This window comes from Meleagris gallopavo, chromosome 5 (genome assembly GCF_000146605.3).
Source record: "Meleagris gallopavo isolate NT-WF06-2002-E0010 breed Aviagen turkey brand Nicholas breeding stock chromosome 5, Turkey_5.1, whole genome shotgun sequence".
NCBI classification, from domain to species: domain Eukaryota; kingdom Metazoa; phylum Chordata; class Aves; order Galliformes; family Phasianidae; genus Meleagris; species Meleagris gallopavo.
This window is the reverse complement of record NC_015015.2, coordinates 50,023,918-50,042,455: the sequence shown is the minus strand read 5'-3', so window position 1 is coordinate 50,042,455 and position 18,538 is coordinate 50,023,918. Positions and strand designations below refer to the sequence as shown.

The 18,538-nt window shown below is 41.0% G+C and overlaps 1 protein-coding gene across 1 annotated transcript in view; it reads right to left on the bottom strand.

Annotated features, from left to right (window-relative positions):
- Window positions 1-5,921: 5,921 nt before the first annotated feature.
- The window catches only part of KIF26A (kinesin family member 26A), a 91,527-nt gene continuing 78,910 nt past the window's right edge, over window positions 5,922-18,538 (bottom strand). The window contains exons 6-14 of the mRNA XM_031553789.1: window positions 18,299-18,392; window positions 17,554-17,816; window positions 17,119-17,302; window positions 16,674-16,833; window positions 14,972-15,134; window positions 11,053-14,425; window positions 8,895-9,085; window positions 7,868-8,018; window positions 5,922-7,377 (exon numbers count right to left, since the gene is read on the bottom strand). Coding sequence (XP_031409649.1) covers window positions 7,202-7,377; window positions 7,868-8,018; window positions 8,895-9,085; window positions 11,053-14,425; window positions 14,972-15,134; window positions 16,674-16,833; window positions 17,119-17,302; window positions 17,554-17,816; window positions 18,299-18,392 — 4,755 coding nt within the window. The 3' untranslated portion in view covers window positions 5,922-7,201. The remainder of the gene's footprint in view (window positions 7,378-7,867; window positions 8,019-8,894; window positions 9,086-11,052; window positions 14,426-14,971; window positions 15,135-16,673; window positions 16,834-17,118; window positions 17,303-17,553; window positions 17,817-18,298; window positions 18,393-18,538) is intronic.

Here is an 18,538-nt window from a genome sequence, read left to right as displayed (position 1 = left end):
TCAGTGCTTCCATGCTGCTTGGTTTGTGTTGGACTGGTTGTCTGTCAAGGACAACTCCAGCAAGGAACTTTGACCTTCAGACTGGAGAAGAGAATTTTCCAAGGACACAAAAGTTCTGAAGAGGGCTCCAGGGCACCCTGAGAATATCGCAGACCTCTCATTTTAGTAGTTGCCTAAAAAATAATCTTGATAACAGAGCAGAGTTCTATCTTTTCAACTTGGATTTAGCGATGATTATGGCTTAATGACTACATCCAGCAGTGGAATCCAAGCATGATGCAAAACTGTGCAGTTCTCACATGTTGTTCAAACGCCAGTACAGCTCAGTGGGCTTCAAGCAGAAGAAGCCCTGAACTGAAAGATAAGAATATGACAAATAAATGTGACTGCTGTGCTGTTAGCACCACCGGTCCAAGCCCAAACATACCTCAAAATAGAGCATTTGGGTCCTAGAGGAGAACGTCATCCCTGGCTTTTCTATTGGGCATTTCTCCTATCCCAGTGCCTGCCCAGCACACACAGCTTTGGAAAAGAAATGCACAGTGTAGGCTCTGGCACTTCCTTTATTTATAGGTGTGTTTTATATATTATTACATTTTCCTCTTTCTCTTTATCTCCGCAAAAGATGAAGGGAAAAGCTGAAGGGAAAACTTTGCTTTCTCTCCTTTCCTGTCATAAAAGCAAATAAGTGAAGGAGTGCTTCTCTGTGAAAACCGAGCATCAGCCTGGAAATGGGATCCCATTGGAGCTTGTCTGCAAAGCTTCAACTTCCATGTCCGAATGCTTTGCTCAGGACCCAGCAAAGGACAAAGCAGGAGACAAATATTAAGAACTGTTACATTGTCCTTTCAGAGGGGAACACAACAGTCCACTTCGTCCTTCCCCTTCATACCCTTTTGAGGCTAAAAAATGGTGTTTGTACAGCACTTAGCCCCATGAGATAGAAGCGTTTAGATACAAATATAACTCATTTAAATGGTAATGTGCAATGAAATGAGTGGCACCCTTCAAAATCAGGGGCATCTGTAGGTATAACGGTGCTGGGTGCTGACAAATGAAGCATCATTGTGACAGGCTCAGGGAGAGGTCTGGGTGAGCCTATATTTAAAATCAGATTTTCCAGTCACGGGCCAAACCCCGAAACATCCACATATTGCACTGCGCCCTGGAGCACCACATGCACCTCCCAGAGAGCAGCATTAGGGATCTGCAGGTTTTTCCTACACAAGGTCAGATTAATTAAAACGTGCTTTAAATACAGTCGCATGAGCTGTGTCAAGTGCTCTGCAGCCCTGATTATGTCCCTGGTACTCTGAAGGGCAGCACAGAAAGCAATCTGGTAACCTCAGGCAACAGAGCCTGATAACAAGGAGACTGAGACTACTTTGTCACTACCCTGAGACTGAGGGCTTTGCCTCTGCCCATGCAATGCACTGGCTGTGATGCCAGGAGTTAACTAATGACCTGGTACTTCTCTGTTGAAGTCGGCAGCAAAGCTTCATTTAGTTTCAGTAACAGGCAGGCTCATGCTTCCAAAAGTCAGGACACGCTTCTTCAGCCATCCCAGGGTGACCAGGAGCACCACGTGAGTTGCTGCATTCCTTTGCCACACGTGAAAAGAAGCTCTGATGGAAATGTTTACGTTAAAGGAAAAAAAAGAAGCAACAAAATCTGCAGAATTGGGCTGCATTGGCTCTCTCCAGGACCTGGCTTGTCCATTTGAGACAGTTCAACCAAACAAAATATGTCTCATAAAGACATCACTAAGGTTTTAATAAGGTCATAATCCCTATAACACATATTGATAGAAATATACAGCAAGTGAATTATATAATCATAGAATAATTAAGGAAAAGACCTCAGAGATCATCAAGTCCATCTCCAACCCAACCCCACCATGCCCACTGACCACGTCCCTCATTCAGAGCCACATCTCCACAGCTCTTGAACACCTCCAGGGACCATGACTCCACCACCTCCCTGGGCAGCTGTGCCAATGCATTGTCACTCTTTCTGAGAAGAAATTTTTTCCTAATATCCAACCTGAACTTTACCCAGTGCAACTTGAGGCCATTCCCTCTTGGTCCTGCTATGTTACTGAATGTGTGCTGATGCATGGGAGAGAAGCAGAAATGTTGCAACTATTTGCTGTATGAACATCACTTTATAATCCATCCTCTGGTGAGATGTAGCCAAAGGATTATTACCCTTTCCTCCCATTCAGGAGCCATGGGAAAATGCCCAGGAATAACCTTTCTCAAGCTGAAGGCAATAATCAGAAGCAAAAGGCATAAAAGTAGCAAAACCAAGCTACTGAAGTTGTCTATCACCTTCTATCACATCTAATCACTGTGTGGATTGCTCTGAAGGACTCCCATCCTTCTGCCACCACACTCCTGCAGCCCCCTCAGCTTTTGGGAAGAGTCTTAGGAAGGGAAACAGCAAATGAAATAATGATCTCGTAAGTATGCTGCTGTAAGGCTACTGTGGTGCTAAGTACACCCAATCCTCAGGCAGTTCCCCTGCAGCTCTGGTAATAAATCTCTCTGAACACCTACACTGTCAAGAGTTATGTCTTACTCTCTGCATTTCACAAACAGATTTCTGCAAGTCAAATTCTGCATGAAGGCATGAGACGCACAGGAGCAGCCTGGAAGGCAATTTTTGCTTTCTAATTTGCACTCATGATACCATTGCACATCAACAGAATTATTCTTTCCATTCTCCCAAATACCACTGATAAGTAAAAAACACTTTAAGCAGGACCTACATAGCTCCACTGAACTACTGCTAAGGTAATTAACACCGTCTGAAGCCCTGGAGCAAAAAATCCAAGTCAATGGGACGTAAGCCAAAATTTGAGTGTTTTGCTGGATACAAACCAGATTTACTCGTTTGCTTAAGCAGGTGCCTAAGTGCTCTAGTGAACCAGGGCCCAAATACACCACCATTTTTTATTTGTGTCCATTTCTGCCAGCCTGGACAGCTGATACAGAGGTCATCTTAGAGCCAACATTTTTGCCTTAAACCCAGCTTACAGCCTCAATATAGAACAGCTGCCGGTGGAGTTATGTTCCACACGTAACTTTAAAAATAAAATGCAAGTGACTGGAAAACATGGGTTTATAACCAGGAACAAAATACATGAGCATCTTGAAATAGAAATAAATGAAACACTTACTGCATGCTGAGAAAAGAACAAATAATCTCATATTTCTGTTGCATTGTCTACTACTACTGATGTTTCAATACTGCAATTAGGGTGTCCTAGAAAAGCCTTAGCTTAGACCAGAAGCACTATTTGGAAAAAAAAAAAGATTTAACATGTACACTGAATAAGGTTTTGCTTACACTGCGTTTGATCTGTCTGTAGGGAATCTGTGTTTGCAATAATTGCATTTACAAAGATGTAAATGGCCTCTTAGATGTACACTTCTTAGTACTTGGTCAGCAACAGCAGAGCTTACAGAAGTGACCACCACCTCATCCATCTTGCTTGTAAACTCTCACAAGCAAGTTGAAATCCCACTTCTCAGAAGTAGTTTTAATTTACTGGCCCACATCCATGGGAAAATACAAAAGTAAGCTTGGAGACCGTCTCCAGAATCCAAGGTTCTCCTCAGCTTCCTGAGACCCCAGTAACCAGACAAGAGCCTGGCTTTCTCACTTCATTTCTGAGGTTTTATTGAGTTACCATTACACTGATTTAAAAACACAGCAACTGTCACTACATTTTGGGGGGCTGGGAGGAATCCTATGCCTGGAAACAAGCATAATGTGAGCTGCTTGGTAGATTGAGCCATGAGGGGGACCAGGAAGGGTTCCCTGTAGAAGAAGGAGCAGAGGAATTTCATGGGAAGATCCGCAACCAAAAGAGAAAGCACTGTTCTGTGGCTGAGGCTTGCCAAGAGTAATTCAGAGAGTTCTCCAGCACCACTGGGATTCTATGGTTTTATTTGATACTGTGACAAATTCAACAAGCTCATTCCTTTAAGTGTGCATTTTAATGGCTCTCTTAGATCATTAAATCTCAAAAGAAAATTGATGAAATAAAGTGTCCAACTTCTTTTTGCAACTCTCCTTTGAAACCTTTTACAATTAGGCCATTTACAATTTATTATAAACTGAGCATTCGTTAGCATGAATCTTAACTGGACAGGACTGCAAAAGTAGCCAAAAAGAAAGGAATATTACAGGATGTGAGGACTTGAGACACAAAACATACCTCACTATCCACAACCACCAGTAAAGAACACTATTTGCATAAGTAAATGTCTGCTATTTCACCCATCAGTGCCTCACCTTATTTTACAACTCAGTCTTGTTTTGTGCCACCAAGCCAGAGGCTAAATGCATCTAGTACGTATGCAATTGCCATGTTGACATGGAACTAAGCAGCCCTGAAATGTCTCTTTCACTATTTTGAGGAAAACATAACCATAGTTAGAAATTAAGAAAAAAAAGTCAAAAGCTGCAAGACTGACAGTAAACACTGCATGGCACAAAATTAAAACAAATAATGTTTCTGTCATTTGGGCTTGGTTTTTACCTCAGAGTATTACAATATTTTGCTGGAGTTGGGGAGAAGCAACAGAGACCTCCCAGAGAATGAAGAAGCTGGCCAATAAAAGAACTCCTGTAGCCATTCATTAGCCACTTACAGGCCACTCTGAAAAGATGTGAGCCCAGCTGCGCTGTGCCCACTGCTCAGAGGTGACCACTGCTCAACTCTTGCTACAGCAGCACCATTAAGATGCACATCTCCACACAGCAGTGAAATGGCAGCACTAACAAATCTAGCATTACACTCCAGACTTCTTGCAGACACATTCTCCTTCAGCCCCGTATTTTGGAGGCCTTCCACTTTGCTAAGAGATACTCATTCCTCAGCGCTCCTCTACCTTCTTTGTTTTGCTTTGGAAAATCCACAATGCATTGATTCACGGCTTGATTTCAATGCTGTGTTTGAAAGAAATGTGTAATTCTGCACATATGCACAAGAAAAGTACAGCTAAATAAATATATCTGATAGTCAAGGATATCAGCAAGGGGATCTTCCAGAAATTCTAGATGTCCAATTCCACTGCATACAACCCAGTGCAGTGCCAAATTCCAATACGCAAACATGGTGCAGCTTTTTCCAGGAACAAACCATAGGGACTTTGATAAGGGTAGGGCATCCTTTGCAATTTATCAAAAACCATAAAGGTATTTAAAGCATCAGACTCACGGTCTCACTGTTCACCTCCTCCAGCTGTTTAATGAGGAGAAAAGCATTTATCACCCCAACCAACAGACTCCTTTTGAGAGCCAGAGAGTGCGGTGCTTGGATGCTGTGCTGTAAGGGCTTTGAAAAGAAAGAGGGAGGGAGGGACAGATGGGAAAATGCTACACATTACAGGTTGTTTGGCCAAATAGCTTGAAAATACTTGAGATGGTGTCATTAGAAACATTAGCTTTACATTAATTCTGCCTGGAGCTACTACAGCTGGCATCAGTGGAAGATAAGGACCAGGCACAGCTACTGTCCAACAAGAGAGCAAATGCAGCAGTGTCAGAAATAGGCGTAGTTATTTGCAATGATGGACCAACGGGGCACAGGGCTCAATTCCATTTCCTGAAGCTTTCATGTGTTTGTAGACCCACTTATAATTGCTTTGTCTCATCACGAGAAACAAGTTATCTGAGCCACAGGTCTTTGTTCTGTAAACTGTGAAGCACTAACAGTATTATCATTGCTCTTTATTTTACCCTTTGGTGTTTTGTCTCTTTTCTGATTGGTTTATGATGACTAATGTCAAGACTCTCTTACAAGCTCTCTCTTGGGAATGGAAATAATATAACATGACATATAGTGCTGCGTACCACAGGCCATCCTCTCTTCCTAACATCAATATCATGTACATAGCAAGGAGAAATCATAACAATAGATGTATCTTTTATTCACAGATAAAAACCGAAGCAAGCTGTTATAATACATATTTGTACAAAGGATTTGAAAAAACCATAAAAAGGAAGATGATCAGAAAATATGATTCATTATGAAATGTGGTATTACATACACTATTAAACCTTTTCAAAAGTATTTGTTTGGCAACAATTTATCAATAGTTTCCACACCTATGTGGCCTCCTTCAAAAAAGCACAAATCTCATGCAGCATGTATAAACTTGATCCTGAGGGTTTGCCTTCCTTAGAAAAACTGTAAAAAGATATACTATCTGTCTTAAAAGTTCAAAATGCAAATGCTATATTTATAGTCAAAACTATATAAAAATATGGACCTAACTTAACATTTACAAAAAAGTTTTTGCTTTTTTTTTTTGTTTGTTTGTTTTAGGGTTTTGGTAATAAACATAATTCTCAATTCCTGCAGTCAGAGAGGAAAAAAGAAAACCAAAAACAAACCACAGTGCCCTTTGTAGACTTCCTCACATTAAAAAAGACCAGGTCTGTGAGAAGTGAGGTTATTAACCAAGGAAGTAGTAAGAGTTAATATATATCTATATATGAATATATAAAATGGAAAACAAACATTTATTTTGATCTGAAAAAGTAATAATACAAAACCTGAAGGTAAAACAATCATCTCAAAATGCCATAGTACACCTTTTCATTAGATAAATGTTCATAAAAATATCTTGAACCCTAACCAAGAAAACAATTATAATACAGTTTTAATTCTGCTACATAAAACAGCTTTTCTATGAAACAAGAAGGCAAGTTCAGGTATGAAAACATAATTTACTTATTGCTTTTGCTACAATGTTGTTTGTTTTTACATATAGTCATAAATACACTATACAGTATAAAATACTTCGTAGGAATACATTTTGTAGTCTGCTTAGGTTTGCTGGCTTTAATTCTAGCACCAAATACAAAAATGAAAATCAAATGAACTTTAAAGGCACTTCCATTGTATGCTTGTTTGATTTTTTTTTTAATGTCTTGGTTTGTACTAAATTTCTTCACTTCCCTCTGGTAGAAGCAATACTTGTTCCTTTGTACAGTTCAGGTCACGTTGAGGCACCAAATGATTTATGAACATTCCCATCCTTCAGCCGTTTCTTTCTCCTACAACATTCATTGCTGCTTTTTAGCCTTCGCTTTTTCTCCTTCACTTCCCAACTGCTTAATCTCTTTACTTCTTCATGTCGGACAATCCAGCTTCACTTCCTTCAGCCCCTTGAAAACCCTCTCTTCAAACCTCCACTTCCCTTACTCCATCTTGTGCATCTGTTATTCCAATATCAAAACACGTCACTATCATGATATGCGACTTGCACAGATTAACACACTGCTCTAGTTCCTCTGTCACTTGTTCCAGTGCCTCCAGGTACTCCTGTGACTCCTTATCAAGATCAGGATCCACTTCAACTATCAGACAAAAAAAAAAGCACGTTAAAATAAGAAGCTCACAAAAAAAAAACATTATTCTATCATGAGGTTAAAAAAAAAAGGACCATTTTACTTCTCTTCAACTAAGAAATAGTTCCATTTTTCCACAGTTAACCTTGAAACTTACATCACTGAGTCTGTGAACAAATCTCATGCCTCAGTTTCCCATCTGTAACATGGATTTGAAAATACATTTCCTTCTTTGGAAAGAAGGACAATAAAAGATTAAATGAATATTTAATATTAAGAATCACAGTGAGTCTCTGTTGTTTGTTTCTTCCATTTCTGGTATTATTTATTCATCACTGAACAAAATCCTGTATCACAGAAATGCTAATGGTGTCACAGAGCACTTGGGTCTCCTTTCAGCAAAGTATCTTAGCAAGTGCTTAACTTTGTCAGAGGCACTGCTCACACGCTGAGAATTTGTTACACGTCCATCATACTACTATTTTGCAAAAATACTTACAGTCTTCCTTCCATTTATTCGGGTCCATCATCAACCTGCATTTTGTCTCTTCCAACTCTTCCTTCAGAAACTCATGCTTTGCCTTTACTTCTCTGATGCGCTGCTGGCGCCTCTCTAGTATCTTCAGCTTGGTATGGAAATACATCAGACCCTTTAAAGACAAAGAAAAAACATTTCATTAATTTGCCTGTTATGAGCTGACCTCTGACATTTGGACACAAATTGCTCCCGGTTCACGACCTATTAACGTTGGCAGATGAGGTTTTTGTTGGTTGCTTTTTTTGTTTTGTTTTTACTATTATTATTGTTATTATTTGAAGTTCACATTAATGGATTCCAGTCTAGAGGAACAACATGCTACGTCACTCAAGCATTTGTTGCACTTCTCTGTATGAGCAAACACCTTCAATACATTCTGAAATTACCACTGTTTTTTTTTCCCAGTAGTGCAAAAGAAAAAAAAATAATCAAAACACAGCCTAATAATAATGAAGGAGTTATATTTAATCCTAAGAAATGTGAATTCTTATTTTCTTAAAAGTATTCCTACCTTCTCAACATCCTGGAAAGGCTATTATAAAAGAAATGGGAAAAAGGCATCAGAAGAATATAGAATTCTGGTCTCTAACATAGAATTAGGTGAAGTGTTTTCCAATTACAAGTAAATTAAACTCAGTGTATCCCTGATTTAATAGAACCCTGTCATTTACATAAAAAGTTAATGACCCTACAGTTGAGAGAAGCTGTAAGGTTTCATCAGCTAGGCTAAGATTATGAAGTTTTCTCATAATGTATTCATTGGTAACTTTCATTTACATCATCAGTCACGTTAAACACAATTAATTTTAGATAGTAATCACTTTCATTTTCTGTGTTAAGGGTACCTCAACATATGAATTGTAAAATTAATAATTATAGTGCTTTAATTGCAATCTATTTCTCAAACACTGTTCCAGCATTCAAGCAAGGATTCTGCCCGTGTACTGTAATTTAAGTTGTCTACAGTTGTTGTAAAATATGTGCTGACCTCAGTTTCCTCTTGTCTGTGTCGATGTAATCGTTCCACATCATCAATCTCATAAACTTTAATTTCAAATGGCTCCTTTAAAGTGCCTGGCAAAGGTGGTAGATCAACCCATTGGCCAGTGACACTGGGTTTTCTTCCTAGGGAGGCAGCATCTGGCAATGGAGCAGGAATCAGTCTACGACGCTGGAGACCTGTAATAACAAAGATAAGTGATCCTCAGATTCCAAGGAGACTAACAGACTGCAGAACATTATTGCAGCAAATTGAAGATCTAGGTTATCTGGAAACTTAGGAATAAATGCTTTTCTTGATCTTTTCCTTTTAGTAATTCCCCTCAGGCTGCTGACTGAGTTACTGCCTTGACAAAATATGTTCCTGTTGGTTTGTCAATGGGAGTAACAGCAGTTCCATTCCCAAAGCAGATGTCTGAGCACTGATTGTTTATTCTCTCCTTGGAAAAACATTTTTCCTGGATTAATTTCTCTTTGGTGGATTTTAATGGTATTCATTACCTTGAAATGGGATTGAGATAGAGAGTAATTTCCCACCATACTGATAATGGCTGACAAGTATCTCCTCCTCCAGTTAAAGCCAAGCAAGTCAAAGATCCCTTCAATTCTATTACTTCTTTGCCAGGAGCACACGAGCCCCCTCCACACAGTCACACTGCCAGTACTTAAAGGAGGCAAATGTCAGCATTTTCAGTGACACTGTAGGATTAGAAGATGTTTGGCACTTCAGAAGGCAGCAATCAATCAAGTTGCAACTTGTCACTGCTATGCCTATCACTGCTCATTTACGCACCGGTCAGAGTATGACAAACCTCATGAATTCCTCAACAGCAGGGATTTGTTTTTTCCACAAACAAAGAGCAAACCACCACACTGATACAATTCCCAGGAGAAAAAGCTTCCTACAGCAGAAACTGACTGGTGTAGTTCAAAAATGCTAGTACTTTTGTATACAAAAGCTGACACTTTGGTGTCCAGCAGTTTTCACAATCACAAGTCTCTCTTTTCGTTTACTCAAAGGCAGAACTTTACATATGGCATAACCACATAGAGCTGGTTAAAACAAGGCTGCAGTGCAGTCCCTGGGTAAATAGAAGGGCTGAAGGCCACCAGAAACAAGCTGAGCATTTGGTCTTTAGCTGGCACTGACTGTCAATGATTCTTTATGATACATGTCTTCAAGCTAGATAGATAAAAATGACTACTGTACCAGCAGTCACACCAGCCTGATTTTGAAGCTGGCTACAACAAGGGACATTCAGATGAGCACCACCTGCAAGAGCAACAAGGAAAAGCACTGGAGAGCAGAAAAGGGGAGCTGGCATTCATATGCCCACCTCTGCATGATGCAGTCAGGTGCATCTGCCTTGGCACAGCATGCAAGTGAGAGCCACCACTTCTGAGCAACTTCCACATTGGTTTGCTATTCTTTTTACACAAGTACCTTCCAAACATTTTTCATGAAACCTCCTCTACAGTGTAACGCTGTAATTTTGCAGTTAGCTGGCAGTATTAATGCACTCTCCTGCTCTGCCTGCAGGCCCTACTTTTGGATAATCTAATACATGTCCAGCAATCTTCATTAATTCACAAATGCTGTTCTCCACTCCAGACCTGTTCCCTTGTTTCCAAACAGAAGTCTCAGCCTACTCCACAGAAATTTCCCATCAGCAGACCCCCTCCTCTCCTCGCTGCCCCCTCTTGCCCTTCTTCCCCAGTCTGCACAAAAACACTGTCCATCCTCATGAAAATACTTTCAATATCTTCACTCTTCCCAATCCATCTGTAACACCCTCTTCATCTGGGCTGTGCTTGCTGCTGACCCTGCTGAGGAAGGAAGGTCCCTGTCTGCCGGCAGCCACCTGCTGCCTCCTCCCTCAGAAGGAGGCTGCCAGCGCCCCAGGGCACTCAGCACCTTCTCCTGCCCTCTCTGCTGCAGCACCTGTGTCACACCTGCAGCTTTGAAGTGAAATAAATGACAAGTAGCTGCTGTCACAGCAATACACGTGCACACACAAGCGCAATGCAGGCAGTCCCCACTTCAAGCTTGCCCCAGCCCACTTCTGTCAGAGGTGCTATGAAAATTTCACACCCTCCAGGACGCAGCAGTGCACCGGTGGTCTGGCCACCTTCCCTTCACTCCTCACCTGTTGATCGTTTCTTGGGGGACTTGAGGCTCCTCATCCGGCCTGGAGAGGACATCCCGCTTTCACTCATGGAGTCGTGCGCAGAAGAGGCACTGCCAGTGGCCTCACTGTCCCGAATCATACTCTCATAGCCACTGCTACCACCGCTGTGGTAAAACAGAGCCGTCCTCCCCATGGCCGGTGGCAGTTCCCCACTTAGGACACTGCTGTTGTCACTACCATGTCCGCTGCTGTACCGCTGAGGCCGTCGGGGTGCTGTTATCTTGCTGTATGGAGATGGCAGCACTGGGATTGGCGACTTCTCATCACTGAGATTAATTCCACTGTCATTGCCACTATCAGAGTCGGTAGAGCCTCGGAAGTGGCCCACCTTGGCAGAGCCACCAGACACCAGCTCATTCACGCGGCTGTTGGCCGCCCTCATGGCCTGCTTGGTCCCCATGATGGTTCCTCGGCCAGGTTTGCCACCAACAGGTTGCATGGATCGGGGTGCAGCCTTTCCTCCAGGAGCCACGCCGGAGCTCTTCCCCACCGGCTGTGCCAGGGACTTCATGGAGGAACTGAGAGACTTTGACCCGCTGGCAGAGTGGCCCCGGTTGTTATTTCCACTGGCTTGGACCTTCTGGTTAGCTGTAGGTTTTGCCTGGCTGTTTTTACCAGGCGCAGGTTTGTTGAAGGTCAGTGGTAAACCTCCACCAGAGGCAACAGGGGGAACACCCAGCCTAGGGACAGAGCGTCCTGCCCGGATATTACCAGTGCTTCCATTTTCCCTCACCAAGTTTGCTTTGGATCCGACTGATGTCAGGCTGTCACACCTCTCCAGAGACATGTGGCTCCCATAGCGGTGCACGGCTTCACTTTTTGATGCCTTCGCCTTCAAGCTTGATGTCATCTTAGGCAAAGAGTGATCACCTTTCAGGTTCATTCTACTGCTGGCACTTTCACTGAAGTAAGACCCAGCTTTCAACCGCAAATCTAGTTCATCTTCAGCCTTTGGTGTGGAAGCTCTGGCAAACTCTAGGCTGGAGGCTTTTCCCCCAGCATTTCCCAGAGCAACAGGTTTCTGTTCCAGGCTTGATTTGCGCACGGGAGGTGTTGGAGGCATTGGCCCGCCTGGCCTGGGCAACATGGTTGACTTCTGTGGCATGCTCTTCTTTCCCAGTGAAGATTTCAAGCTGCCAGTGGCCATAGGAGCATCCGAATTCCCTCTGGTGATGGCCTCTGACAAAGTACTGTTATTAGCATGCGATACTGGCATCACTCCCAATGTGGTGGCTCCTCTCTTCAGTTGTGGCATCTTCATCACAGCTTCTGACTTCTTTGCAGCGCCACTGGAGGATTTGCAGGCCATTTCGCAACCATCCACAACCCTCTGCGAACAGGCAAGCATAGTTTGTGACTTCGTTGGCCCAGATGATGTGCCAAAATACTGGGCAGCTTTTCCTGGCTGCTTGTCAGTACCAAATGTGTGAGATTTTGGAGACAACAATGCATCTGTGGGTTTTGTTTCCAGCTGATTATCTGTGCGCAGCAGCCAAGGATCTTCAAATACACCATGTGGATTCTGCAGGTCTTTATAGCTGATGACAGTATTATTGTGGATTGGAGACGAGGTAGTTTTTGTTTTCCTAGGAAGACTAGAATGTATTGTTTCTATTACAGGCGTATCACGAGAATTACATTTTATTTTTACAGGCTGATCAGAGACACAAAAAGCACTTTTAATCTGAGATGCTTTGGTAGTTTCAGAGGTTTGAGGGCTTTTGCCAAATCCTGAGGACAGCTTGCTAGAACTCATGCTCTCACTGTCCAGTTCAGAGAAGCAAAATCCACTGTCATTCAGAGCGCTTTTCAAAGGGACAGATAAATTGTGTGAATCCAAGTTGAAGGGATCTTCAGACTTATTACAGCTGTAAGACGTCTGAGCTACAAAACTGTCACTTGACTGAGCTCCATCACTCTCAATTGTACAAATGCTGACTTCGCTGAGCCAAGAACTGATGGAGGAACGTCTGCTGCTGGTAAAGGGATCCTTAGCAAAGGGCACAACAATATCAATATTTACACCAGTAGAAGTTTCCTGTGAGGTATAAGCATCAAACTCATCATTTATGCTGCTGATAATACTAACTGGCCTTGAACCCGATGCAAGAGCCTGAAGGGAGCAGTCGCTGTTAAAGCTAATGATACTGGAAGGTCTTCCATTATCCATAATCCCACTGATGGACAGTTCTTCCACCACAGTAAAAACAAGCTCATCCTCTCCATTCAGCTCAACAGGCTGCTGTAAAGTCACCGTAGTGGTTAGTATATCTCGATCAAAACATTTACCTCTGAATGCTGATCGGAAGCTGTGTACCTCTATAGCACCTGACTGACTCTGGCCATTGCTACCAATCAGAAACGTGCTTCCTACGGAGTTTTGCTCAGCTTTGTTTGCCATCTGCTTGCTCATTCCCACAGGAGGAGTCCGAACTGCATTGCTATTGTCCAGCTCCAAACTCTGAGCTTTGGAACTTGGCACCTGCTCTTTCTGCTGTGGAGGTGGGGGTGCTGGGCTTGGCAAGGGCCTCTTTACATACAAAGACTTTTCTTTAACAACACATTCAGCTGTGACTTTATTCTGCTCTGGGTTCTTTGAAGGGCTACACCTCGACAACTGCAGGGAATCGGTGATTGTCTCTCTCTCCCCCTCCAGTACTTTGCTGTCAGCTCTGCTCTGCGGCACAGAAAGTTCTGTTTTCAACTGCGGTGTGCTCTTTTCATGACAATTACCATTGACACCCCTTGGTGCAATACTCTGGAAAGGAATATTATGCCCTTTTTTTGGAGATGCAGTTTCTTGTGAAATTGGTTTCTTAAATCCTCCAGAAGGAGAAGACAGTTTTTCCTTTGTCAGTTTAGACTGTGTGTTTTCTGCACCTCCGGGCAATGGACTACAATTAGATGAAACAGAAGTCTCTCCACAAGCGTATTTGATGGGTTCCTCGCTTCCATCAATGCACTCTAACCGTTCTTGCAGCTCAGCAAAAGTGTTGCATTTAAAATGATCTTTGTCAGAACTCCTACCGCTAGCAGAATTGTCTTTACTTCTCTTCTTGTTCAGGGATGGGATTATAGGAACAAACTCTGGAGGACCTTCATTATCTGTCAATTCCCTGTCAGACAAAGCTGCGCCATTAGGACCAACATAGATGACAGTATCACAAGACTGTTCACTGCTAGAAGAATAATCAGGATCACTAGATATACTCAGGACAGGAAGGTCAGGGTCAAGGGCAACAGTTCGTGGGTGGAATGGTCGAAGATGGGGCGGTCTTCGGACATGTCCTTCTTCACATGAACTCTCTCCTCCAGATGAGCTGGATGCATACTGCAAATGATCAACAGGGGAAGAGTTATTAAAATAAATTGATATATGTGTATATATATATGTGCATGTAATTGATAAAAAGAGCAGGTTGGCAATATACTCTGCACATCTACACTATCACATCTACATCTAGTGCAAAAATATTACTGTGTGAATTAAAGTAACAAGGTCATGCTACACAAATTTTACTGGAGTCATAAATCACACCTTTCCAGACAGTTTACATTAAATACTATACATTCTTTTTGTCCTCAACAGTTTTCTGTTCCTTTCTTATTGGTTTTAATTAACACAAATTGAGGCTTGAGATAGTTCCACATACAAGCAAATAAAGGATTCGCGTCTGGAACAGACAGAAAGGGAATTTCAGGATTAAGGATTGGGGGTGGGATGATGGCTTGATGCCAAGTCATTTGTCAGTTCTCCTCTTGAGCTTTTATGCATTTTGTATTACTTCTTAAGGCTGAGAAATCCCATATTCCCCCACCAAGAGACTAGAAAAACTCATTTTCAAATGAATTAATTGTGGCATGTTTGTGTACTAACCTTGGATTTTTTCTTTCTCATTCGGTGGATTCGTGATGAAAGCTGAATGGTGGTGAGGGTTTCTGCATAATTCGCTGGGGAGTCTGAAATATGCGCAATCATAGTAGTTCTGCAGTTGATGTTCCCAAGTGATTCCCTCAACAACATTGTCAACTTGTTGTCTCTGTGTAACAAATGAGAATGTTAATATGGTTTAAAGAAATCGCAATCTTTTTGCAGATTTTTTACACCACAGGTTTACTTTTATTCTCAAAGGATATACACATTTATGGTACATATTGATCAGAAACTATTCCTATTATTTGCCTATATTAAAAATGTATCACATTGTACAGACAAATACACCAAAATTTGGACAGTCTGTTTGTTATGTAACACAGCTGTAAAATGATTGATAACTAGTTTAGTTACCTCACACTTAGCTCACACTGCTCAAGCAGCTCATGATCACATTATATTTATCCATGCAGACTCTGCATCTCTATCTAACCTTTGTGAGCTATGGTCATATAATTTTGACGAGAAAAAGTCAACAGAAATGGTAAGAAAATCCTACAGAAATAACAACATTAGGTATAAGAAATATATTATTAGTGTCACCCTAGCTAATCTAGTTCCCATTCTGCTTTGCTTTGCTATGACATGGCAAATGGGAAGGTATAATTCACTCTGAAAGTATTCCTTCAGAAGATGATGCAATTGTTATTAATGGAGAGCAAAGTTGACAAGATAGCTAACATTCTGTCATCCAAGGTCTCCAACATATCTACCCAAAGCTCTTTGGAGGCTCTTTCTTATCACCACTCCAAGCCAGCCCAAAGTCTAGGAATTACTATCATGTCTGTGCTCATAAAATTGTAGCAGGCACCCTTCCCTATTCTAAACTATTCATTCTGTACTCCATCCACAAACCTAGGCAACTAGCCTGAGAAAATTATCTACTTTCAGCCTAATACAAAAAGAAGGAACACCTGTTTGAGATGCAACACTAGATAAGTGAAATGACATGATTGATAATGAAGACACGAAATTAAAAAGACAAGCAGAAATTAAACTTAAGGGCAGAAGGCCAACTTCTAGCAGGGGTGTTTACATTGTGAATGTTGTCTTTAGGCTGGGCTCCCCACAGATGTGTTTGGCGTAACAATATTGTCAAGCATACTCTACAAAGCAATATGCCTGAATGTTCCCTTCTGCTAAACAAATGTGCAACATGGTCACCTTTTCTCATTTGGGTTTTTTTGTTTGTTTGTTTTTGTTTAATTGAAAAATTTAGAATGTACCACTAAAAATAATATAGTGAAATAAAACCCCTCGATGACCATATTTTAGAAATATTCTAATATTTTCTGAAATTTCAAACCAGTTTCTAAATTTTGAAAAGGAAACAGAAAAGAAAAAAAGATCTCTGACATTCCTTCTGCAGTCTTCAACAACCAAACTCTCTTCAACATATGCATTTCGCCCAAATTAAGCATATACCAATATCCATACAATTTCTGATCACTTAAGTAAGAACGTCATGTTGGTAGATAAACATATGTAGGTATCTAACACGTAAGTAATATTAAGACACATCCCTCTCTGACAGAACTTCCTTTAATTTCATCTGAGGCAGAGTAAATTGCTTATGCTTATGCAATTCATTGCTCAGGTAACACCAGCCACAAATTTAAGCTAATGCATGCAATAATTGACTTACTTATATGGCACGTGTTTAGCACCATTAATTAAGGCCAAAATTACATTGCCCAAGGCAGAGAGAGACAAACACAGAGAGCCTCCTCCATCTCGGCTCTTGCTCAGCACTTTTTCACAGCTCCCCAGATCAATGAGATGCAAACGGCTGCGTCCTCCAGACACTAAAACAAAAAGGGAAAAACAGTTGTATGTCATGTGCCTGTACGGGCTCCAGCCAGACTGGGTATTCAAAACTTATTCAAATGAAGAAAATAATGAATACAGCATAGGCTAATGACCAAATTAAATATTAATAGCAAGAAAAAACAGATATTAGCCACAGCTACTGAAGTTATAGGTGGACTGGCTTGAGGGTTCACTTCACTTTTTCAAGTTTATTGCAAATTATTGTTAAGCTAACCCAAACCCAAGTCGTTTAAAAATTAAGAATACGTGAAGATTCATACTTCCTCCTTTGCCACTCTTTTCCATGCGATACTGATATATGTGAAGAGTAAAGAGCATGTGTGAATTCCTCCTATCTTCTTCCTCACATTCAGGTTTGCTGGTACTTCTGGCAGCAATTGCAGCATCAAGGAAAAAGGCAGCCTTCTCTGCTGTTGGAGCCCTTAGCTCACTTTGGTTTTGAAGCTGGAATACAAACAGTAAAATGCCTAATTAGCACAGGAAGCTTGTATTTTTTTTCTTTCTGAATTAGCTAAATCTCTTGAGAACTAGAAGAAACAAATATGTACATCCTGGGAGCATGACTTAACAGATTAAAAGCAATTTTTTTTTTTTTTAAACCATCTTAAAAGTTGTCATAATTATGCCAGATGAAAGAAAATAAAAAGTGGAGGAAATTCAGACTCAGAAAATCTATGTTGGGATATCCATTGTACCTGGGTTCCACATATTGGATCTTCTCTTAGATAAACCCCAGGAGACTGGCCATCCTGAAGGCTGCCAGTGGCTACTTCAGCTAACAAATCCTTAAGGTTTTCATCTTTGCCACTGATCTCCACAGCAGATACTCTAATAGAGAAACGAGTCCCAGTTTTTTCTTTACGTTCATTGATTAATTTGAAGAGCCAAGAAATTGCACAGGGGATGATACCAAGGCTTTGTGTGGAACTATCTTTCCCAATCATCGTGAAAGATTTTCCTAGAATGAAAAGACAAACGTGAACTTAATCCACCTTTCCTGTAAAAGACAGTTTCTCTACATATCACCGTTGCACATTATATGCAATGCCATGCGCTGCACGGATAATGGAAAATAACAAATGCAAAATATGCCAAGTACTTAATTATTAATCCATTACTATTTATTCAATTAGTTTTGCCATTTTTGTAACTCTGACCTACAGCAAATTAGATCTTAAAAACATCTCTGATCTTTTGATTTTCATCACAATGCACCTATATAAAAACTTGCTCTTGAATAAGCTAATCTGATGTTACATTTTACCTTTTCAAATTAAAACTTACAATCCCAATGTAGAAATAAACCATGATAAGTTTGCAAAGCTAATTAAAAAGAAATTCTAATCTATTCATATACTCCAGGTTTATTGTTCCAGGAGCTGACAGCATGTAATTACCAGACTGACATAGTAATTAACTGTAACGAATTTGGGAGCTCACCAAGCTTGACGTGACCAAAGCAAAATATGCAACCATCTGCACCATTCACAACAGACTGGATTACTTCTGCTACTGTTCCAGAGCATACCTCCGCCTGAAAGAAAGATTGGAGACAAATAAGTAAAAGAGAATATACTGCTATGTTTTTCACTACTCTTCTGTATGAAATGACTCAATATTTTTATATTCTTCCCATTTTTATGGCATCAGTCCTATTATTTCAGTAACTATGCTATCTTA